Source organism: Aulostomus chinensis, chromosome 2 (assembly GCF_037954235.1).
Source record: "Aulostomus chinensis isolate RoL2024-O1b breed Wild chromosome 2, RoL_Achi_v1.0, whole genome shotgun sequence".
NCBI lineage: Eukaryota > Metazoa > Chordata > Actinopteri > Syngnathiformes > Aulostomidae > Aulostomus > Aulostomus chinensis.
Window position 1 is genome coordinate 8,313,481 of NC_141321.1, and position 25,528 is coordinate 8,339,008.

The 25,528-nt window shown below is 43.6% G+C and overlaps 1 protein-coding gene across 1 annotated transcript in view; it reads right to left on the reverse strand.

Moving 5' to 3' along the window:
- The window catches only part of fbn1 (fibrillin 1), a 72,068-nt gene extending 60,265 nt beyond the window's left edge, over nucleotides 1-11,803 (reverse strand). The window contains exons 1-6 of the mRNA XM_086225730.1: nucleotides 11,569-11,803; nucleotides 11,064-11,351; nucleotides 9,511-9,593; nucleotides 7,003-7,101; nucleotides 6,183-6,278; nucleotides 4,645-4,740 (exon numbers count right to left, since the gene is read on the reverse strand). Of these exons, the coding sequence (XP_086081856.1) occupies nucleotides 4,645-4,740; nucleotides 6,183-6,278; nucleotides 7,003-7,101; nucleotides 9,511-9,593; nucleotides 11,064-11,254 (565 nt within the window). The 5' untranslated portion in view covers nucleotides 11,255-11,351; nucleotides 11,569-11,803. The remainder of the gene's footprint in view (nucleotides 1-4,644; nucleotides 4,741-6,182; nucleotides 6,279-7,002; nucleotides 7,102-9,510; nucleotides 9,594-11,063; nucleotides 11,352-11,568) is intronic.
- Nucleotides 11,804-25,528: the final 13,725 nt, after the last annotated feature.

The window sequence follows — 25,528 nt, forward strand, 5'->3', positions numbered from 1 at the left end:
TGCCACATGTAATCCATCTGACATAATACCTGCTTATAACAACTGTTAGCAGAGAAGAAGGAGCACTAAAATCACAAAGAGGGAATCAAATGAATGCAAGTGCAGCACTTAAACAGTCAGCTGAGGTAAACAGGGAGAGGCTGACAGCTGTAGGGTGAAAGTGGTGTCATTTCATCCGTCATCTTACTGTCTCTCTATGAACTGCGTACAGCTGGGGGATCCACCCATGTCCCGGACATCTGGGAGCAATCGCACGTGTTCACACACAAACACACACGCGTGCGCGCGTGCACACACATACACACATACACAAACACACACACACACAGAATCAGAGCCAATGTCCCAACCCCTCATCTGCAGTCTAGCCAGCGATGATCTCAAGACAGAACAAAACTTACAAAAATGTTGCTCTCGTTTTACTGCTCTACTTTTGGAAATGAGTGTATGTTAATGTGGAAGCCGATGGTTTGTTTTTACTCTCATTAGCGAGCAGTTTCACGTCTGCGGAGGTCCAGTTACCTTGGAACACAATAGAAATGTGGGCTTCCTCAAGGGCCGGTGGGTTTATGCACAACAGCCTTGGTGTGAACAGGAGGGAAGCCAGCCAGAAAGTGGGTCAAAAAACTTTCCTGGATTCACTCCAAGATGTTTGTATGCACACACACACACACACACAAAAAACGGTGTCCACCTTTTTTCATATCCGCCCTTCCTCTCAGCATCCTTACAGGCCGCATGATTGTGTGTACATGCTGAACATGTATGTGTGATGGGATGTACGTGTATGGTTGTGGACGTACACCACTTTGTCATGTCCGATCCCAATGATGATACCACATCCTTGACATCTGCCGCTACAATACCAACACGCCACAAGGCAGCTAATAATCACACACTACACGTAAGGATGCACTTTGTTTACCATCTAACTACATCAAACTCAAATGTTCAAACTCCTGGTTACTTGTAAGTTAGTTGTTCACTAGTTTGACCCCCTGCCACAAACATCAAGAATCTTCTTTTTAATCAAAAGTTCACCTCTGAAACTCGTGTTACTGAAGTCATTCGTTTTTTCTTCAGTTATATTGAAACACTGCAAATGGAACTCATCCCAGCAGCCAAAAACATACAGGACTGTAACTCCCTCTTTACTGCTATTGCTCAGTCCTCAAGGTCATTCGAAAGACCTAGCTGATGGTCCCTCGTGGCTCCAGTTCTTGCCTCCCTCAACTCCCCAACCGTACATGGCTTCAATACTGTATCCAGGAGAATAATAAGCCCCTATTTGAGCCGTGCGATCAGCTGAACGAGGTCTTTTACCTGTTCCTCATCATGTTTTACAACCAGAGGTGAACGTCCGTCAGCATTTGCGGCTCTGAACTTTGGAACTGCCTCCTGTCGTGTGTGTGTATATCCAGGCTCACCGTTTCATACCATTTTATTTGTTTCGTTTGTGTCTCATGATTTTGAGTTCTGTTCCTCCTCGTGTGTGTATCTGTCTACCTGTTTGGTTCTGTCTGTTCTGGTTGTGTCTTTGTTCCATCTGTTTGTATGTTTATGTACACTTGTATCAGTGTGTGTCAATGATGCAATGCTGCTTTTTGTGTTTTAATCTTCACACAGACGTTTTAGCAGCCATGTGACTGAAATTAAATAGACAGAGCAGCTTTGTCAAAAATGTAGTATTTAAAGTAGCAGGTATTATACTTGCAGTGTAAAATACTGGTTCTATCGCAGCATACCAACATAGACAAAGTGACAAGTTGTAACATACTTTCATATTAAAACAAACCCTCCTGACACCGCTGTCTTTACAGGACGCCACCCACAGTTTAGTAAAGTCCAGGCCCACTAATTTGTCAGTCAGCTAATGTGGATCATACTGATATTTATTAGGTCAAATATTTTTGGGTGGATCTTTCTCTTTGGCCAAACATCAAATTTCTCCATCCTCTCTGGAGTAACAACAGCACACACACACACACACACACACACACACACACACACACACACACACACACACACACACACACACACATACACACACAACCGCACACACACACAGAGTCTCTCTCCCGAGATTTGGCCTAGAACAGATAAAAAACAGACAGAACCCCTTCATCCAACTGACCGACTTCGCCGTCATGTTCTGGCTCGTCTCATTCACTGTGAAACTCACGTGTTGCAACATTTCACGCCAGTCTTTCACCGCCAAACCGAAGGGATCTCAAAGGCGTCACACCTACGCGCGGCTCCATTGCTTCATAGCTAAACTGCAGCAGGAGCAAAGAGGCCTGCATGCGGTCATCAGCAGTGTAGTTGGATCTCACCAATCCCACATTCCAGCCTAAATCACATTTGTTAGCAACAAAGAGTACGTTGATGGTCATTTTCACTGCAGTAAGCTGTGCCTGGTGGTGGGAGCGCCGCTCAGCAGATCACCAGTTGGTTTGGCAGCACGGCTGAAAGTCACACAGCGCTGCATTAGTGGTGTGTTCACGGGGGTCGCACATCTAAAAATACAGAGGGCAACTACTTTGCTCTGGTGAGCTCTCGTGCATGTGAGCTGGCTGGCGTGAGGGGATCGAGCCCTTATTGGACATCTCTTCTGTAAATTAATTTAATTCTGTCCATGAGCGTGTGCACAGGTACTATATGCATGTGTAAAAGCTCTTTCTCACATCGGGTGACACACGCGAGCAAGGAGATTCCAGTGAAAGTAACTTACAGTGACTTAAAATGTCACCGGCCATGGTCCTACTTTTATAGGTATCATGGTGTAAGCAAACGCAACATGAAAAACAAATACCAATAAACTCACTGGAACTGGAGCGTAAATTACATCCATGAGTAAAACCGTGCAGCATAAATCTTGCCGCTACTAGTAGCTGCCACAAATAGGTGTTTTCCCTGTCCTGCATCACAAGTCAACGGCGACTGACGGCGAACAACAGCAAAACTGAGCAGAAACGTCCATTAAAAACTCTCAAGCAGGTCGTCTCACCAAGCAACAACACCTTCCCTGTGTTTTAGGCTCAAATCAAAGTGGGTGTGGACCGCTGAGTATACGGATGGATAGAGCAGATGTGGATTATACCAGATGACGTACTTGAGAGTTTTTAGAGGTTATTGGTGCTGGTAGCCACAAAACTCCATTAGCTACGAGCTAAACACACATGGCTGGCTCTTTCTGCATTCTGGGGTCACAAAGAAGTGATGCAGGACGGGGTAAAATAGCTTTTTGAGCTCAAGAACGGCGGAATGTAATTTTTGGGTGAAGTATCGTCATCGTCACGAGAACTTCATCAACATCACATCATTCAAGGGTTTTAAATCGATTTGTTTTTTTTTTCCAACTAACAGTCCAAAGATTTTGAATTAAAAGGAACAAAAACAAAAAAATCCTTCATTTTGGAAAGTTAAATCAATACAATGTTCTGCATTTTTTTGCATTAAAAAATTACCTGAAAAATGTGTTTCTGTTGGTTAATCAATTTATCAACACAATTGTTTTTTTAAATAATACCCCATATTGGCCAGTTCCTGGATGCCATGGAAACATAAACACAGAGTGACACAAATGGATACCTCAGCTGAGTCATTTTTAATACACTGAGTGTTGTGTTGTGCTCTCTAAGCAGCTGTTTCCATTCCACACACGCACGCACACACACACACACCGAGAACTCAATTTTTCAATTTTTAACTCCTAGGAACTGACCGTCACTGCTGAGCAACTTCATAAAGCAGCAGACAGTGAGTGTGGCCAGGTTGCATGCTTGTCACATTAAATTGCAAATCAAATTTTAAAACAAGTTGTGGTCAAATCCTTTGCCAGTGTAACATTCTTTCATCAGATGTCGTGACATACAACACGATTCTTTATTCTCAAGTAAATACGAACATCTACTTGTACCGAGTGCTCAGAAGTCTTCATTGTCTGATTCCTTTACATTCGACTGAACTTCCAGTCGAACCCAGCATTTAGAGGAGTGCTTCAGCAGATAAGGCCTGGCGGGGACCCGGCCCACCACCAGATACAGCCTCATTAGGAGAAAGCTGAGGGAAACCAGAGGATGGACCTCAACCAGACCCGTCTGACCGTCTGCTCTCGTTTATACTAATTAACGGCTCTGTTGACAATCTAAATATTAACTTTACAAAGTCGCCTTTGACCCCTGTAGGTCATCACTGCCGAAGACCTACAGCACACACACACACACACACACACACGCACAGATTTGACTCAGAAACACAGCGCAGTCTTCCCCCGGTTTGCGTGCGCTTGTATACTTTGGAGTCTTCGCTCACATGTGCCAGAGAGCAACCACAGGAGGTTGGGAGGTCTTCAGTTAACAAACAGCACACAGTTACGAAGACCTTACATTCCCCAGAGCCTCATTTCAGAGCAGATGTGGAAAATAAAGGTCGTTTCTGAGCTCAAGTTTTCATACACAGGTTCCACAACAAACCACATTCTTGGAGCCGGTGGCATGACTGAGCAAAAATCATCTTCAGTCAAAAAAACAACAACAACAACAAAAAAACCATCGAGTCACATTGCAGCGAAGCAGCAGCAGCAGCAGCAGCAGCAGCAGCAGACAGAGTGATGCAGAATGAATGGAGTGAAATGCCTCTTACCTCTCTCACACTGAGCCCCGGTAAAGCCGTAGGTACACACACATCTGTTAGGAGCCACACACCTTCCTCCATTCAGACAGCCATTTTCACAAACCGCTGGAGAAAAAAAAGAGCAAACAACGACAATGATGAAGGCACTGCAATGAATTCAGAGGTGTTTTTGGGCTTATTGTTGTCGTTTTTGACATCATTCCCTGTAATTTATATAAACACTGAGGTCTGGAAACACAGCAGCATCACATCGATTAAGATGGATTAGATCAAATCCTTCGTTAAACCGCTTTATTTAAACTTAAAACCAAAAGTGTTCACTCTTGAGAAGCCAGTAAGGATCTCTGATTACATCGTGCATAATGTCAATATAAGTTCCAACAGACACTTTCAGCGGGTAATAAGGAACTTTTTGTCCTCTGTCATCTCCTCCGACTGTGATTGGGGCCTAACTGGAGGGTTTTTACGTAAAACCTGTACCATCATTTGAGTATTTGTGTTTCTTGCCCTGTCTGATTTCTTGTTAGCAAACTTACGCGTTACACAATCTCGTTCAAAAACCGCACTCACATTTTTTATGCTGAATGTTACTTTAATTCAACCCCTAAAAACTGTATCCAGTGATTAATTCAGTGTCTAGACAAGGATGGAACATGAACGCAATCTGATATCATTATTTATTTGAAATGAAAGCTTGTCAAGGCCAAGAATGGTGACTGAACATTTTAGACAACAGCAGCTGAAGCTAAGAGTTGGACAATGGTATCGGCAGGTTTCAGATGTGCTGTCAGGTCGGGTTCATGTACGCGAGCAAACCATTTTAACTTTGTTTAAAAAAAGAAGATCTACGTTTAGGTTGTGTTTAATATTCTTTTCAACAGTACTTTGGTCCGTTCACCTTGTGTTGAAATGTGCTCTAGAAATAACCTTTACTTGTTTAAACCTTCAATAGCAAACGCTGTCATTCCTGGCTGCGTTTATTAGGAAGCTGAGACCCGCAGAAACCTGCTGACTGCTAATTAGCTAGGGCACAATGAATGATAGCGGATGGGAAGTTGTTGCATACCTCTGTCAAAAGTTATGAGCTAGATACGTTTGGGGATCTTTGTCTGTCCAGCAGTGCTCCTCCTCATCCCCACAACGAGCAGCAGCAGTCACTGCTGCAGTCGTCAGTGAAGGTTTGTTGGTCAAAGTGACAATGAGACTCTGAGGTTCTGCATCAAGTCCCTCCACACAGTTAGGAAGGTACTTCCAGCTGATTCTAAAACTATAAAATGTTGTAATCTCAAGTAGATTTAATTGTTGTTATATTATTAGATTAATATTATATTCATTAGCGAAGGGCATAATGAAATCACCACCATTCACTGCATTAAGCTAACTAGCAGTCAACCTCCTCTCAGCTCCTTATTGCACTCAGAGAGGACAGAAGGGTGTCTTCTGGCCGGCTCTCTGAAGGACCATAAACAAGCACATATCCTAAGAGCCGGCATGTTCCTTCGATGCTAACAAATAAATCTAAATGTTGTGTGTGGTGTGATACTTACGTTGACCACAGTGGTTTCCCACGTATCCTTTCTGACAGAGGCAGCTGTCCTCAGCACATGTTCCCCCGTTCATACAACGGATATTACAGTGCTGGACTGTAGGCAGAAAAATACACACACACACACACACACACACACACACACACACACACACACACACACACAGAGCAAAATTCAGACTACAAACAAATACTGCAGGTTAGATTTCCAACATAAACATAATGCATTCTGGACCATATGTTCCATGAAAGTCAGATATAATATGCTATAAATTCATGGTGTGCAAACAGATGAGCGCATCGGGTCGAGGCAATGAGAGCTGCAACACGGAGGAGATGTTGACTGTGGACTTCTTCCAAAACACCCACACATCAACCTACAAGACTGATCGTGATTGCAACATATATCACTTGCTGAATCTCTGGGCATTTGCAAGGGACGTTTAGGGGGATTCCTTCGGTTTTCCAGCTCATGGTTTTGTGCCGTGCTCATTAATGCTCATTACTCACTGAGAACAGAATGAAGCTAATTACCATTTTCTTAGGTTTCATTCTAAACATGAAAACTTTTTTTAAATCATCTCTTATCTGTCATCGCTTGATTTACGGGAACTGTTCGGTGAAATGTTTTGTTAAGATAAGACAGGGGTGTGGTTTAAGCTGTGCTTTCCACAGTTTAGATACTGACTTATCTACAAAATCATACATTTGTCTTTTGACTGTATGCCAGTTCACCCACCAATTTATATCCACCTACATAATCAAATCAGTCAAGCCAATAAAAGTGAGTTAACAGTGACAGGATGATGCTGTTAAACGACCTGACTTGGAGCCACAGGATGGGGCGATCTGGCCGTTGGGGCAAGTGCACATGTTGGGTCTGGAGCAGAAACCGTCTCCACAAGAACTCCGGCAGATTGCTGCAAAGAGAAAAAAAACAAAAACAAAACCACACACTTCAAACCACTACAAGGTGCAAGATGAAATATCTCTCCAAGATTTGCTTGATTGAGTTGTGATTGTGCGTGAGAAGAAAATGAAGTTGTGTAGCTGCAGCAGGTTCTGAGTTTCAGGTTTCATACAATACCAGGCTCTGCCGGACTCTCAAATAGAATATTTAAAATCTCAGACTGGCCACAGAACAAATATGTCCCAATCTACCATTCAGCCCTCATCATGGTTAAGTTATTGAAGCCCACTTGGCAACAGCGCAGAGCTATTTTCCACTTGTTGCCATAAATGTGTACCAGCGTGTTGGTGCTGGCTGTTTTTGCTCAGTCCTTCCCTTTCCCACAGACTGTTGTTGGCATGGTCCCCCGGCCCCAGTTCTCATCAGGTAGAGTCCGGCCGCTGACCCCTACTCCCTGAACCCCACTGCTAAACAATGTCATTAGAGCCGTGACAGGCATCCTGCCAGCCGAGCAGCCAGACAGCAATCACACAAGTCTACAGCCTTGCTCTCGACCTTCCTGCCTACTGAAGGAAAAAGGAGACGAGGCGGACAACTACAAAAAGAACCCACCACATAGGTCTGGTGTCAGTGAACCAGAATTAAAGACCAGTTTCCTTGTGTTTAAGGTCATGGTATCTGTTAATCACTTAAAACAAACGGTAGAAAGCGTCCTCATAAAAAACACGAGTAAACATTTGAATGGAAGTTATGTTTGAGCTTAATTAATGATCATAGTTAATTACGATCACATCCCTGTGCAGTGGAAACGTCCCATTGATTAAGCAAATGGACAAAGCCATAAAACTGCATGTAAACATTAACTGGCTTTCACCAGTCAGGTGAGGCGGCCAGTAAAACTCCTTCCCCCTCAGTCACTACTCTATTATGAGCAGGCGTCATGTAGCCAGGCACAATTTCTGTAAGTACAGTGAGTCAGAAGAAGGACTCCTGGCAATCTAATCTATTTACAACAGCGTGCAGGAATCCTTGTTTTTGTTTTTTTTTGCAACTGTTTGGTCCACGTGCTCTTAACCTACACAGCCAGCTCAGCTATTGGATGAGCAAAGAGTTCTTTTCTTCTAATTTCTGTAAGAAACTGCATCTTAGCCGAGATGGGGGCGTGACTGTAGTGACACAGCTGCGCTGGAATCAAACATCGGCCCCAGTAAAAACATCTACTGCAGTTATTGTCCTGAACAATTTCAAATAGGCATCTTAACACTGTCAGTAGCCACCTGAGCTGCGTGTGAACACTGTGTTGCGTTTTTAAATATTTAAACTACAAACGCAGCGCTGAACAAGCAAATCAAAGGAAAGTTTCTGCTGCTTGTGACAGAATATGAACTTAAATCTCCCTTAAATCTTGAAAAGATAATTACAGTATTTTTCAGCCTCGGCCCCATTTCCCTCTGTGTGTGGCATTGTTCCAGACCTGAGTGACCAAAACCACCAGAGCCATCATGGGAAAGAGGCCATCGAGTCAGTGTCGTAGATTTCAGTGACATGTTAGGCACAGGTCTGTCTCCGCAATGACGCTGCCAGACACTGACGATGCTAATCCGAGCCTGTCAGCCACAAACTCAAGCGCTTTTGGGGGGCACAGGTTGTAGTCTATCTACCCTCCAAGCTAGTGGTTCAGCAATTGCCAACTTTAGCATCTCATTCAGTGTTAAAACCATTAAAACAGTTTCAGTCCTCATTGATTTTGACCCCAACACATTCGTAGGCAGGGCTTTTGTTGAAAACTACTAGAACCAGACTGGAACTGACGCGAGCCAGTGGGCTTTCAAGCTCCTCGCTGTCATGTACAGAATGAAACAGCGCTTCAACACAACACAAATTAAACCGGCTTCATTGGTGCTCTGAAATACCTACAAAAACATATTGTTTTCAGTATTATTCCAGAGAGATTCCAGCGTTATTGCAGAGATTTTTACCCTGATGATGAATATTATAGTAATTCTTTAGCATTCCTGCTTGTTTTTATCTGCGGTCCTCTGCCAGGTAGCACACAGTGAACTTTGAGTGGGAACTTAATCATCCCGTTTCAAACATCTAAATTCCACAGGATCATCCTTGTTTTCTTGCTCTTCTGACCCATATACAACAAACTCACTGAGCTAAGCCAAAAGTTGTATGGGGATCAACAATAACAGTACATTTAATTCCTGCTATTAATTCACCAAGAGCAGAGACTGTTTCTAATGTTAATATTAATATACTGGTTTATGAGGGTCACTTCTAGCTTTGTTTTCTTTGTTTTCTTGCCTGTGAGTGAACGGCTCAATTAAAAACCCAGCAAGACTCCAGCCAGGAACATGGAAACTGTTTCTATCTGACTTGAATGATCGGTGGAATAATGGAGGCAAATACTCACGAACGATGCACTGGTTTCCTCCAGTCAGAGTCTTCCAGCCTGGGCAGCAGTAAGCGTTGTTCCTAGAGCCGCACACGTTGGGTCTGAGGAGACACGTCCATGAGTCGAAGTAGGCTAAAGATATCTCTCATTTACATAATGAAGACACAAATGGCTGTCCACTCCTGACTCATCTCTACTGGTGGATGCGCAGCGAGGACTTGGAGCACTGCTCCTGTTTCCTGACTCCCTGCAGACACCTACACCAGGAAAATGATGGCACTAGGAGCAATTTTCCAAAATGCTGCCTGATCCAGTGAAAGAATGAAAATTGACTCCTCACATACTCATCTTCATGTGAGTCAGAACACCAGTCAAGGTTATGGGATAAACAAACGCAGCATCAACTGTCTCCCAAACCACTGAAATGAGCTTTTCACATGTCAGAGAAGCATATATTTCTTGTGGAAAACGTCTGTCAGCTATTAAGAGCAAAGCAGTGATATAAATAATAATGACAAGACAGCGAATAGCACTCATCGCTTATTAATTACAGAATGTTATGCTTCGTGAGGTGTGAAAATGTAATGCACCTATAAAAACATAGTGGGAATGAAGGCCTGAGCCATCCTGCCACCTACAGGTCTGATTCAGGCCTAAAATTGTGACTGTAGAAACAAATCCTGGGCCTAAATTGACCTTGGGGTCATTATATGGAACTGCTAGCAGATCCATGAGGTGAATGACGAATCCAAGCGGATGTCAGGAACATTCTTACACTGGTAAGTCAGCCTGACACAGTATTGACTTCCTGCCTCTCAACACAGATGTTGGGATAAATTAACTTAAAGCATGTCAAGTTAAACTGCCTGTGGAGGCTGCTCATTGGGCGCTCTACTGTGTGACCTTCATCAGCTGTTTGCTGTCATCACTGGACACTTTTCTGTTTTATTTCCTTTTCTGCTTGCTTGCTTTTATTCTTTTTCCTTCCCTTTCTGACACACACACACACACACACACACACACACACACACACACACACACACACACACACACACACACACAACCTCTCCAGCAGTGACCCACTGTGTACAGCTGCAGATGTGATTTATCCACAACTGGGGTGTGGTGTTTTTGGCCAGAAAGAGGATTAGGCTGTTAGTCTCTCTCTCTCTCTCTCTCTCTCTCTCTCTCTCTCTCTCTCTCTCTCTCTCTCTATCTCTCTCTCTCTCACCCACAGCCACACACGACCAATGGCCTCCTTTGTCTGACTGTAATTTATTATTGCAGGCAGCAGGAATGTCACAGTCTTGCCAGAATTTAATTACTAAACTTTGCTCCAAACTTCCCATCAAAGACAATATCACTCGTGGGTCATTCTTATTAAAATACGCACAAGTATTTCTTGCCCTTCGGGGACGATAAAGGACCATAAAAGACTTTAACATGAGAACAGACACCTGTTCAGGAAAAACACGCAGAAAGATGCTGGTTTACAGTGACAGGCGCCTGATAATATAGGGGATAACGTAACTGTGTGGGTGTATTTCGGGGGATTATAGTAGTCACATTACCCTCTGAGGACGTCGGTTCCTCCTCTCCTTTTGGCCCTGCTGGCTCTGGAGTCGTTCTGCTTGGTGACCAGTTCGCTGTCCCCGCTCTCCACCACCTCTGCAGCGGCTCCTAGCTGGACGCAGAGCGTCTGAAGGGCCACCAGAGCCACGGCCAACTGCAGCAGCCGTCCCCAGCTCTTACTGTCCGGCATATCCACTCTCAAGAGTTCCACTACAAAGCACGCTAGAACAAAAGTTTCCCAAAGTAGTTTCCCAGCCTCCTTGACCTCTGCAAGTCTGGAGTCAAAGCTGTAAAACAATAAGAAAATGGAAAAGACGCAGAGGAAGTTGAGGAGATGCTGCGCACTAACGAAAAACAACCCTGCTGCTGCTGCACTCTGAAAAGCAGCTGTTGTGACATGACTTCTACCAGGATTAAGTTGGAAAATCGCTCAGCGCACAGTCGCAAAAAGCATGCAGTGTAAAAAATGATCATGTGCAAAATTGCGCAGGAATGCGTCGTTACCTTGTCTCCTGCGCAGGAGATTCGCCTCAGACCCGACAGAGGAGAACTTTACTTTCCCTTGCAGGTACTGCTGGATTAACGTTCAGGGAAAAGTGCGGAGTCGAAGAGGAGGAAAAGTCACTCAAACCTTTCGATGAGCTGCTTTAAATAGATGCGCATCGTTAACTTGTGGAGTCTGCCCGTGCGCATCAGTGGTGAGTTGATTTTGTGCAGATAAGTCAGAGGAGCTGATGCATTCCAGAGGATGACAATTGTAAAACTCTCTCTCTCTCTCTCTCTCTCTCTCTCTCTCTCTCTCTCTCTCTCTCAGTAGAGCTCTTTCCTCATCCCTGCTCTGCTCAACTTTCACCAAAACTTTCTCTCCCCCTTCTGCTCTCGCGATACAAACGCTTCAGTGCAAAAATACCCGAGTTGCTCTGGATCTTTGGCTTGAGCTTTTTAGTGGTGCAATCAAAATATTCAGCATTCAACCCAGAGGAGCTTACAAAACAGAATAAATCTGTTTAAAGTTTGATCAGAAGAATGTGGCCTACTGTGAGATTTCTAAATCATTTCATCCTTTTTGTCTTTTAAAACAAGGCACCTGTTCACTCTTTGCCGTAAAGTCATCAGGTACCTTCTTTTCCATATACACAAACACATGATTTATGTATTAGAAGTCGTTAAAGGCCATTGATAAGAACAACTAAGATTTCCAGGCACGTTTCTGTGGATGCTGTGGGACTTCTATGCCTGATAATGTTTTTGCAGTGGAGCACTAAAGCAGCATTAAACATAATGGGTGTCTTGAGCTAAAGAAGATGTGTGTTTCTTAGCTTCAGGCTAATTAGAAATATTTGATTTTTCTGCATTATGGAGTCACAAAGAAGTGACGCAGGAGGGGAAAAAGGCATCTTCGTGAACTCAAAATGGCATTTTGAGAACTTCAAAGGTCAAAGAAAACTTTTCAGAGAAAGTAGAACTTTAACTAGGTTAATGTTGGAGGTGTGTGTTCCTTCCTTTCCCACAAAGCCTGCAAGCATGAATATCATTCCTCTTTGACATCAGGTTGGTCAATGTAAAACGTGAACCTTCGCATAGCCACGGATCACATGCTGGTAATATTTACAGTGTGTGTCCTTTATGTTTTGAGGAATTTCATCCAGTGAAGTGATAGTTTTCACACACACTGCTTCATGTCTGCAGCCACACCCAGTAAGTCAGCCTGGCTCCACTCACTGCCATCATTCTCAACCCAGGAGTGGCCTACTGACACCAGCACACTGCTTTCCACTATCACTTTCACTTTATTTTCATGCACTATATTTGCTCCTCTTGCACAAGTCATAACCGAGCCACAGCCTGCATCGCTAAATGATTAAACATTTAGTTTTGCATAAAATATTCTCTCCTCTGAATGTTGAAAGCATTGGGTGCAAACCACTGAATCCATTTTTTCAGGCCTCTTCTCCCTCCAGCTTTGTGCAACTGAAGCTTTTGTTCTTTTTTCACACGTGAAAACAGAGGTGAGGCTCTTGTGCCTCGTGTCCCAGAGGTCAGGACAGTTTATGACCTCTACCTGCCCAACTCAGGTTGAGAGGTTGGGGCACATATCTGCGTTCTCTCTGCTGACATCTCCAGCTGGATGCCCGCCTGCTGTGTCAACTTAGTCTCAACAATACTGCACTGCTTTTTTTCCTCTGGAAAGTCCTGCCCTCTGCAAGGCCTCTCCATCACCACTGACAAGACCACGTTTACTCCTCAGCAGACTGCCAAGAGTTTTTGTCTGCCTCAAGACAACCGCCTGTCAGGTCGGGAAGCAAACCAATAGCCACTGATAGTGCAGTCCCGCAGGTTTGGTCTCGGAGCTTTATTGTTTTTTCTTTGCAACTCCTTCACTAAACATGCCTTCTGAGCCCCCGACCACTCCAGCAAAACACTGGAGACATCCCACCTTCGGTTTCAAATGTTCCTCCATTTGTCTTCCTTGTCAACTCCCTTCGCTGGCTGCTTGTGGCCTTTTGTAGACAGCTTGAACGTGATTTGCCCCGATGCCTTCATATCACAGTCCAGTTTTTAGATTTTTTCTGCAGCTGTCTAGGTCATTTTTCCATGAAGTCTCAACTCATCTCTGCGCTGGCTCCATGACAGTGGAGGAAAGCAGTTTACTTTTTCATCTGAATAAGTGCTTTACTTTGCACTTCAGTTACCTTCTTTTTACTATGTTAGTGATTAAAATGCTGATATTTGTAACAAATAACAGCATTTCTATTAGTTTGTATTTGTTGTCTTTAAAAAGGAATAAAAACATTTCAGATTTTTACGTGACGGCAACATTTTATTATATCACGGACTTCAAAACCTCCAAGACGGATCCATCGACTTGATTAATGATTACTGGGATCAGTAATTAGAGCTCCGTGCGCCTCCTGCTGCCTCCTCGCGTCTGCTCACCGCCACAGCTCTATAAAAATCCCTCCACGCTCCTCTACTCTCTTTCATTATCATTATCTTGTCACTGCACTATTATTTGGGACACTTGGACTCAGTGTCCCTGCAATCCATAATAATGGACATAATATAATAATGGAGGCACTAGAGAGCACATTTGATGATGTAAGAATGTAAATGAGAGCAGACGTTTATGGTAATATTGGAAGATAAGAACATCATTTACAGTAAACGGTATGTATGAGCACGCAGGGATGTTGGCAGAGGAGACAGGGGATGAAAGGTCTTGTTGAGTGGAGGAATGAGTGAGCCTGGGGGAGGCTGCGACCAGAAGTGGCCACTGTTGATTGGAGTGTGTTGTTTTGACAGTAAGATGGTCTCTCCCTCGTCAGCTCGGAGCCTCGACGCTCCCACTCGCCCTCGGCATTTGAGAATGGCCTCTGCATCGTTCGCGTGATCTGCTGTGAGGAGTCGAGTTGAGTGTCAGAGGGCAAAGTGGTTCGGGGTGTGGTGGTGGGAATCGGAGACAGCTCGCTGGCTGGGACACTTGGCATTTTCTCACCGTCAACTATGGAGAGTAAAGTACAACCATAAAGTACGTTTACTTCAGTATTTAATAGAAAGTGATTTATTTGAGGGCATTTTGTTCCTTTTCTTTACACTAGAGGAACGAGGGTGGTTAGGGTGCATGGGCGGCACCTTACACCACCAGAAGTGACGCTTCACCCAAAAAATGTCATATGATAACATTCATAACAAATAAATGAAGTACCGAAATAAGGGATATTTTCTCACCTCAGAATACAGGACGTTAAACAGATTAATGATAACGACAAGAGTTTAAAAAACACACACACACAAAAAAAAACAGAATCAAAGCCAAAAGAAAAAGAATACACATGAAGCTTCAACAAAATCTTCAAAATGTAGTCCGACTGTCAAAATAACGAAATACCATAAATCACAAACAAACAAACCCAGAGATCCAAGAGGGCGTAGGGTTTAACAAGCACAGCCAAAAAAGGATGGAGGGTCGCCTTCTTTAGAAAATGGGAAGGTGTTGGTGAGCTGACGAGACCATTCACACTCTCAGAAAAATTAAAATGGTCGGAGAATCTGATTTCACTTGCAGTGATTTTTTAAAATTAAAAACATGAATTAATTAATGTTTTTAATAAGGAAACAACTTTACCCCAAGCGTGAGCGGGGCACGGTGGGCCTGGGTGGTCCGAGAGTGTGTCCGTTCAGAAAACTTTCCTTAAACTGTGTGTCTTCCCTCTTTGTCTGTTTTTCCTCTCAAACTTTGTAAATGCTTCTTCGCAACTGAAAAAATGTCTGAGGATCAGAGACACTTGAACCGCTACGTCATTCAATTTGGCCTAAATACAGTATGCAAAGGTACAGGAAGGTCAAGGTGGAATAATCTGTGAAATGATAAATATCATGTGTATTACACGTAGACAGATTCATTTTTATTGGCTACAGATTAGCATTCTTTTAAGTGAAATGAGGGGAAACGTGCATTAAAAACATAAAAATAAAAAAAAAGAAGCATAGAATTTTCAAGGCCGGACGAACCCTCGGGCAGCTGCCTACTTATGTGCTGATCTGCAGATGCCTTCGCTTGCTCTTTCTGGTTCAATGCCAAATCTTTTAACTCTGTGCCTCCAGTTTGTGTCTGTGTTTTACTGTTCATTACATCAGTGGTTTCACAGCAGGCTGAGGTGCTTCACAGTAATGACCTTTATTGCTTCAGCAATTCAATCCAACCATTTGATGCATATGTGACACGTGTGACTGTGCAAAGGACAAAACAATGCAGAGATGCATTGTGGGTACTAAAGGCACACACACACACACACACACACACACACACACACACACATACACACTACCACTGGATGTCATTCATGAGGTGTTGTGTTGAAAAAAACTGATGCCAAACTGGACAAAGGTGCCCTCTGCTCTTCCTTGTCAACCAGAGGAGGCATCATTTAAATTGAGACCCCACCCACCCACCCACCACCATCACCCCCACCCGCCCCCCCCCTTCCCTCTCCTCCAGCCCCTCTGTCTCACCCCATCCCTCTCTCAGTTCTTTAGTAACTGCGTGGGTTTCATTTTAGGGAATGTTTACTCCTCTGACCTAAAATGGCTGATCTAAAAATCCTGAAATAGCCAGAGTGCAGCAGAGATATTTTTTTACGCCCAAACAATATCACTTACAAGGTTCGTGCTGTCTGATGATCATAATACAACCTATTCCACGTTGAAGCTCCTGCCTTTTCTGTCTGCGATGCGAAGGTTCTTCCACCCATTGATATTCTTGCCTGTGTGTTTCATGTATCCCAAGGCAGTTTTTAATAGCCTAGATTGAGATTGTCTCTCACTGTGCAGTGGGCTGTAACTGTAGCAAGACTTTCTCACACTGTGTGTTGTCTTTGGCTCCAGCAGACGCAGTTCATTTCCTTTTGTCTTCTGCAGCACAACGGCTGCCAATATTCATGTGAAATATTTCAAGAAAATGAGCTGCAGCAGAAATGAGTCTCACTCTCTCTTTCTCTCTCTCTCCTCCTCATACACACACACAATTGCATGCGCGCGCACACACGTATTCTCTGTTCGTGTGTATTTGTTTTTGCCACTGTTGCTTTTTGGTCACGTGTATAATGATGGACTCCTATCAACACTCACAAACACACACCACTGTGTGCTGCAGCAGCACGGAGTCAAGCCTAACCACAAAATAACTCAGAGGAATCCCTTTCCACCTCCAAATGGATCAGTTTCTGTGTGTGTACCTAAGCCCAGCGTGAAATCATTTCCCTTAAAACTGTTTTTTGCCCAGAAGATCAGAGTCAAAGTTTTCGGATCATAAAAAACGGTAATTGGTGACCTTTGACCTGCCTCTCACAGTGGATGCTTCCCTGAATGCGGAGGAGGAGGAAAGGAGGACCACAGGGACGACAGTACGATACGGCTGTCTGACTGTCCAGGGAGGAGAGTTTAATAGCTGCCTGAATGTTTTTCAGCCACACGCTGCCTCTGGCGTCACTCTGATTGAGGAAACAGGGCATTGCATCAGAACACCCCGATGGATTAGCAAGAAAGCCCCTTGCTTCCCACATCCCCTGCCCATTACAAGGGTGTAAACACCCTCAAATCTGAAAACAAGAGGAGTTTAGGTGTTAAGGGACAGTTTAATTCTGAGGCACGTGCACCCAGGCTGGCAGCTTCAGAGGAGAATGTTACCATTTTTGGATCATAGTGCCTCAAAACAAAAAAGCCACGTACAAGGTTATAGTCCTGGAACATTGAAGGTACAATCAGCAAAAGTATGACATTTCCCCCAGAAATGTAATTTAAAAGTACTTTTTAAACCATTTTTATGAAAACCGCCGATGATGCCAAAAGGGTTGTTTGTTCCCCTTTGTAACTTGGGTAAATGACTAATCTCATTACTTTTGACTCGTATCCTAGCTGTCGTATGTTTTCTGAGCGTGTGACTCGAACATACATTGAGTGAGAAATAAAGAACAAGAAATTGAATTATCCTAAATAGGCCATGCCTTCTGTTTGAGGTTCCATTTATTTTGTCTAGGATGTGGTACCTCATATGCCTATTTGAAAAAAAAAAACAACAACTTGATTTTAAGAAAATAATTAACGACAAACCAATTTTTTTTTCAAATATATTCTTTATTGCCGCCCTCCCCAGAGTCAGACAAGAAGGTGAACTCTTCTGTCCTGTGTGTATTGGGGAGCTGAGTCCTGCAGGAACCTGCTAGCTGCTAGCAAGGCTCCCTAGTCAGTTCCCTGGGGGTGATGGGAAATACATGTATTTCCCAAAAAATGGTTGTCATGTTACTTTAAAGCCCATGCAAAGTTAATTCAGATACTTTATATAGTACATTATATAGTAAACATGGCCACAAAAATTGTGGCAGTGAAAAAAAGTGGGGAAAAAAAAACGCTCTGACATTTTAAAATTCACAAATTTAAGAATGCAGTTACTTTCTTCCACCAACAGCGAGTCCACTCACCGTGTTTATGTTTCTCCATCGCAGAGTGCAGAAATTCAACTCTGCTCAGGAGCCACCGCCCCAAATGCAGTTTCTGTTGATGTATTTTAAAGTTTTACAGCTGCACCTCAGCTATGTTGTAGTGCAGGGTTCAACACACTGTATGCGCTCACAGCCGCACTGTGACCTCATCAGCCGGAGATGTGGCTGTGGAGATGCTGGTCGATTTTTGTGCTGTACTAAGCTAACTGGCTCCTGGATGTAGCTTCACATATATGAATATAACAGAGAAATATGAAAGTGCTATCAAGTTGTGACTGGAATGCAAATCAAAAAAATGAATGTATGCCTCAAAACACCTGCAATTTTTGGAGGTGGTAATGAGGTGCTGACATGAGTGCGTCATCCTGTGGTCCGGGACACATTGATGTTGGTTCACTTTGACATAAATGCTGAAGCTACTTCATTCTGTCGAATTGTAGAAGGTGTCGACTATTGTGTCCTTGGCCGGTGTACATACACACAGCTTTATCTAGAGTCCTGTGGGGCATATGTGGATAATATTTCTGGCTCGAGCCATCCAGCCAGATCTCGCTGCCCACTTATCTCCCCTCCACGTGTGATTTATGCAGAGTCAGTGTCCCCCACACAAATCTGACCATCTTAGGGATGGAAAACATTCCCTGTTGAGTTTTCCCACCAGGGGTTGACTGCCACCCTCAGTAAGAGACACTCACTCAGCACAGACGTAGAGATCCATAAACACACTCCTGGCAAGTAGACACATCAAGTAAAATACTCTGATACTACACCCTACACAGCTCCGACATCAAAAACTTTCTTTAAAAATAGAGAATCAATGATTTCCCCTCTCTTTTTACAACAGCGCGTCACTGATTGAGTGAGTGGAGGAGTTTAAATGTGCTTGCACAGCATCTCCAGCGGAGTCTTTAGCTTTGCTCATTTAAGTTGCTCATTTAACATCTTTCTTGCACTAAAGTCACTGGATTTTTTTCTTTTTCTGTTGAGTTTTACATCAATGAACAGAAATCCTGAAAAAAAAAAAAATATTGGTGACTCACTCTGATTTAGCATCCTGAACCGACCCTGTGGTTGGGTGAGTGGCTGCAGTGGCTTGATGTGCACTGGGACCCAGGTTCAGGGCCGGGTGATGGGTTTAATGCGACACACAGCTTTCTACTCCTTTCTCTCTCCTTTATGCATCACCAGACAATAGCTCCTCAGCTGACGTCACAATATTGACATTTTAATCAATCAGACTCCAGAAAACATCTGCTGTGCGCAGAGGATTCTGTTCCAGAATTTTACTGCTGCCAGCATTGAAGACAGAAGGGTTGGGGAGCTGTTTTCTGTGTTAGAGGACAGATCTTTAGTCTCCTTTAGGTAACGAGGCAGGGAATTAGTTGCAAGTGAGCGTGCTGGCACCGCTTCTTGCATCGGCCCAGCACGCTCGCAGGTGCACTGCAAAGGTGCTCCGTCGCTCAGCTGATATGTTGGTCCTCAGGAAGTATTTTCCTCATGGTCACCCTAAAGAGGTAAACAGGTTTATTACACACAGGTTTACTCTTGGAGAGTCCTGAGCCTTTAAGTTATGACCCAACTTGAATACACAAATGAAACATCTGAAAACTGCGTTTCAAACATCTGCAGCTTAATCCTGTTACCATGAACACAACTACAAATGTACTTGAACACAACTACAAATGTACTTGAACACAACTACAAATGTACTTGAACACAACTACAAATGTACTTGTACAACAATTTCTCTGCATTTTGGCGTCAAGACGGATACTAGGTGTGACCGACTCTTGTTTCCCTTAATTCCTAAAACATTAAACTCTAATAGTTAGACTGGGGATGAGAATCACAGAATGAGAAACACGACACCATCATGATAGTCCAGCCATGATGATGATTGTATCACAGTATAACTACTCTGAGATAACTGATACTTTGCAAGAGAACTGGTTTAAAACACATCCAGGTACCTGTGGAAGGATGTAGACAACCGAAGAGGAAAGAACAACAGTAAAATCGATGTATTGAATATATTGTCCACCCCTAAAATAGAAAAATGACACTTCCCTTTATGATAAACAGGGTTCATGATTTATGTTACATAATCGTACGACAAATATGTAGGAATTTCTTTTCTTTTTTTTAAAGAATTAAAGCAAAAATATTGTCCTCCTCCATAGTAACACCGCTAATGTTTGCTGTTATTTATATGGAAGTTTATCAGGGAGCAATGACTGACAATGTCAGTCACAGGGATGGAACATCAAACCCGTACTGAGTGTGTGTCTGCTCCCTGCAGCAGGAGGGAGCTGCATGCTGGTGATATCTGATTTGCATGAAGCAGCAGACTCTCTGCTCCTAGGAGCAAATATCACTTCCTTTGACCACTAAATGACACTGACAAACATAAACCTACGATGTATACTTACAACAAATAGTTTTGCTGTTCATCATGTGAAGACAACACATCTAATTTTGATGTTTGTTACAAGAGGCTTACTTCCTGTAACCACTAGGTGGCGCTACGACTTTGACTTAGATTCGGATTCTAGATGTCGTCACGCCTGGACTCTCGTCCAGTGTACAAAGTTTGGAAAAGACCTGATCATGTGGAGTCCATTTACCATAGTTCCCTGTTTTATGGTGAAATGTCAAAACTGTCCTGTTGCCACAGTAACAGTGTTTCACTAAAACTCACAGGAACCCATCACCAAGTTCATAAGATGTCTGACCTCATTAGAGATGGATCTGGTCGACCCACTAGGAGGAGCCCATCAGGGCAAAAAAAAAACAAAAAAACAAAGAACAACATAATTTGCAGTTGCCACCAGGTGGTGCTATGATGAAGCTGCCCTAAAATTGAATGGGTCTTTCTTTAGCCCATACCACACCCCTTCCATCATGTTTGGTGAAAATTGGCCTCATAGTTTTTTTTTTGCGTAATCCCAATGACAGAGGGAAAAACCAGACAAACAAACACCACTGAAAACATGACCTCCTTGGCCGAGGATAACTTGGAAAAGCCACAAAGTATCAAGCTAACAAATAATGTGTGAGAGGGTCTGCAGGAGCCCGAACACAATGTCTAGCATGTCAGAGATTCACTGAATCATCCCTCCTGTTGTTTGCTTGAATCCAAGTTTTGATCTCAGAGTCTGCTGGGAATTCACGGGAGAAGTGTGAGCTGGGAGCCAAGCATGAGGCAGAGGAATGGAGACCAACGCTGGACGGAAAGTTGCCTTTTGAAATTGGCCAGAGGAGAAGTTTGGATTCAAGTCTCCCTCAGTCTGTCTGCTGCCTCGTGCAAAAATCCTGGAATCCCCCGCCTTCTCATCATCACCATCTCTCTCTCTCTCTCTCTCTCTCTCTCTCTCTCTCTCTCGCTCTCTTTCTCTCTCTCACACACACACACACACACACACACACACACACACAGACACGTGCAGAGACAATTCATCAGCAAGGAAGTTCTTTGGCTAAGGGACGGAAAAGTATGTATGACAAATTGAACACACACACACACACACAAGCACACACTAACACATAAACACACATACACTCTGACATACATTTCTTTAAAGTAGACTTCTTCAGCTAGAACCATAACAACCACTAAACCTTACATTAAGTCTTCAGCCTAACACTTAATTGATAAACTAGCATTTGCTTTCTGTCTCCAAAGACTCCCACAGAATGATAGTCCCCATAAAATTAGGAATATACGGAACACACACACACACACACAGACGCACACAGACACACACACACACACACACACACACACACACACACACACACACACACACACACTTGGAGCAGAAGCTAATGACATGGACTAACACTGACCTATTTTCAAGTGGGGCAATGATAAAGACAGAGTGGAAAGTTGAAGAGGTAAGTGGACGAGGTAAAGGAACTCCGGGGCATGTTGTCCTTGAGGATACAGTGTACTGCGCGCGCGTGTGTGTGTGTGTGTGTGTGTGTGTGTGTGTGTGTGTGTGTGTGTGTGTGTGTGTGTGTGTGTGTGTGTGTGTGTGTGTCTGTGTGTGTGTGTGTCTGTGTGTGTGCATGTATGCATCTGTGTGTGCATCTGTTTGTGTGTGTGTGTGTGTGTGTGTGCGTGCGCGTGTGTGTGCTTGTGTTTCCGCACATAGATTCCTGCCAATAGTCCACACACACCCATCAGAAAGAAGGTGTCAAGCTAGGCCAGGGTGGAGGGCTCGAGCCTGGGAGAGAGGTAGCACCACTGAGGAGTGACGCGATCACTGTGGGGGTTTCCCACACACTCGTCTCCTCTGCACGGACTCAGGCCAAGAGCAGTGTGCTATACACACATTTAGCAGACACTTCTGGCTCGCTCATCTCCACAACATGCCATCACCGGTTCCTCCTTCCCTGCTCACGACCCTGCACAGAGAGAAGTGTGTGTTTGCAAACAAACTCTGTATAACTGTGCGTCTCCTCGTCCTCACCGTCTCTTCAGGAACATATGTGTGAATTTCTCTGAGACTAACCACTGCAACAGTGCCCAGTCAGTAGCCAAGTCTTGTTTTGTTTCCTCCCAGATATGAACTCTGTGTGACTCTGATAACATTGAAACGAGGAACAATTTCATGCTCTCGTACTCTGGGCACTTTTTATGACTTAAATCGTTCCATTAAGGCGCTTCAGGGTCTGGGAATGCTTTCTCTTGTGTGTGTGTGTGTGTGTGTGTGTGTGTGCGTGTGTGTGTGCGTGTGTGTGTGAGAGATGCCCTCAGGCTCAAAAGCACTCAAGATTATTGTGAAGGAATTCAAAGAGTTCAGGGGTTTTAATGCTCTGGAGCAGTATCAAAGCCACAAAACCTGCAGATTATACTGAATGTTTATTTCCTGTTTCAGTTGCTGTCATGTCACTAGCTGCCTTCAAGGAATGCACACTCTTGCAGTAACAAATGCACACCACACATGGATGCATATATTAAGTAACTGTGTGCTGTTGTTTCAGCTGGACAGTTGTGAATAACTGCAGTTGTTCCTGATTCAACTGTTGACCTGATTATGTTTTACCTGGATGTTCACAGCCTCTCTCAGTGTGGTGTACTGGGGGACTTTATCTGATTGACATTCTGCTTAATCTAGTATAGAGATTCCATATCACTGCTAATAATTTTTCAAATTGAATTAAATATTTCCCATCAATCTTTTGGTCACTCTGGCTGTAGGTCACACTCACTTTAAATTGACTGAATTCATAAAGTGAGCACATTGGAGTATTGCCTTTCCACTCATTCACACACTCACACACTGACACCGGAGGCACCAATTTGCTCATTAGGAGCAAATTGGGAGTGGAATTAGCGAATTAGGAGCTGGGTAGTCATCGGGAAGATGGAGATTAAACCAACACAGCATCTTAGATTATGGGACAGCACTCTGGGATGTGACACAGAGAAATCTAAAAATAAATGTGAAATACCACATTTCTTTTATATGACTGCAAGGTGACCTTGACCTTTGACCACCATATCACACTTTCCACCTCAGTGGTACTCAAAGAACACCACAATGTCATTTCATTCACCTGTTCTCACACACACACACACACTCACACACACACTGATGGTGGAAGCTGCCCTGCCATGCAAGGTGTCTACCTACTCATCAGGAGCAATCAGGGGATCAGTATCTTGGTCAAAGACAATTTGACAGAGTCGGAGGGAAGCTCAGCAACCCTTCAGTTGCTAGATGGCTCCTCCCCCTCTGAGCCATGCCACCCCAGTGACATCATAAGATCTGATTTTCGTACAATTTCAGAATCTCAATGAACTTTAAAATTACACAATCCCTCCAAATATCATTTCAAATCCAGCCGCAGCTCTTTGAAGTATCCACCCATAGCCTTGGCAGAGTTGATTAAGACCTCCAAATGATATCATCACGTAAAACAATACACTGAATTCTGCTGAATGATTTTATGATTATTTGAGGATAATATACTGCTGCTGAGATGAAAAGCTGACCTCAGCGATAAACAATACTGATCAGCAGATGTTCAAATAATCCAAAAGCGTCCTGTGTACAATAATAAACAACTGATAATTATCAGGAATCATCCCACTTATCTGGAGTGATCAAAATGGCCTGCTGATGAGGGGTCAGAGGTCAAATAGTGACCTCACAGGTTTGACAACATGTGAGCATCAGCTGAAAGAATGGCATCACACACTCAGTCATTGTTGTTCTTGGTGAGTTGTTTCGAGCGAGGTCTGTGTGACTCAGAGGAATCCGGAGCTGGGAAAGAACAATTCATCATTTAATGTAGCTTTCATGTTCATGGAACATGTTTGCTAACAGGCACAATCAGAAAGGATGCGGATGGCGTCGTATCTACCGTCCATCATCTCTACTTCAAATATCAGCCGAAGCACATAGCTAAAATAAAGTATTCTCTGAGTGGTATTATATGTTACGATATGAGCAATCCTGAAGTGTGTCAGTATGTTTCTGTTGCATCGGAGGATGATGTGTATATCCAGTTTAATATGAATGGAAACCAGATCAGTCTGTGTGGTTGTGAGACGGTAGAGGAAGAAGAAAAACAAAGTTCTGAGGCACAATCCTGTTTTCAGTTTTTGAGACATAAGATCACTTGAACATTTATTGGATCCTTTTAATAGATAAAATGTGATCATGTGAGTTTCAAAGGGAAACTTGCTCCATGGTGGAGATGTTAGCATTTGAAACGGGATCCTGCTGCTTTTTGTGAGACATCAGGAGCCAAAAAGGTTGGAAACCCCTGGTTGCATCTTCAACAACGTGTTGTGTTTTAAAAGTGTGTTAAATCTGTTTGTTCCTTGAGCCCAAAGCAGGAAAGTTGTGCAGAGGGTGACTAATGTGGGCGAGACCCTCCAAGCCTCTCTCGGAGGACGATGAGGGCCACAGCCCCAAAACAGTCAGCTGCATACTTTCAGTACAAAGTCATCTTGACGTGACTTCAGCAAAAGGTGGAAGTGACAAGCCGATGAAAACTGAAGCCGTTTACAGCCAGTCGTGTTCATTGTTCCTTCAGAGACACATCTGCATTAAGAGATTGCAATGAAATGCACATGTTGTCCACTGAATCTGTTGCCGATACAAACATCATCATGTTTGATGTGCAGAAATGGTTAAAGTGGCAGGAAACAACTGCAAAAACAAATGGAGACTTACAGTTTTAGTGTTTGACCTGTTAAGAAAACGATGTCTGCTGAGGACAGAGCAGGCCAGTTGTAGGCCGATTGTGCCATCTAGTGACTGTTTACATGCCCTGGTTTTCAGAGTGATTACAGTTCTGCAATCCATGGTGGAAACTAAACCTGTCTTTTATCAATCAATGATGTGTAGAAGCTCAAGCTGTGGGGAGACTGGTGGGGGAGGGAAGCTGCTAGGATCAGTTATTCAGTTTTAAGTGCTTCACAGGATTTAATACACCGGAGTCAGACAGAG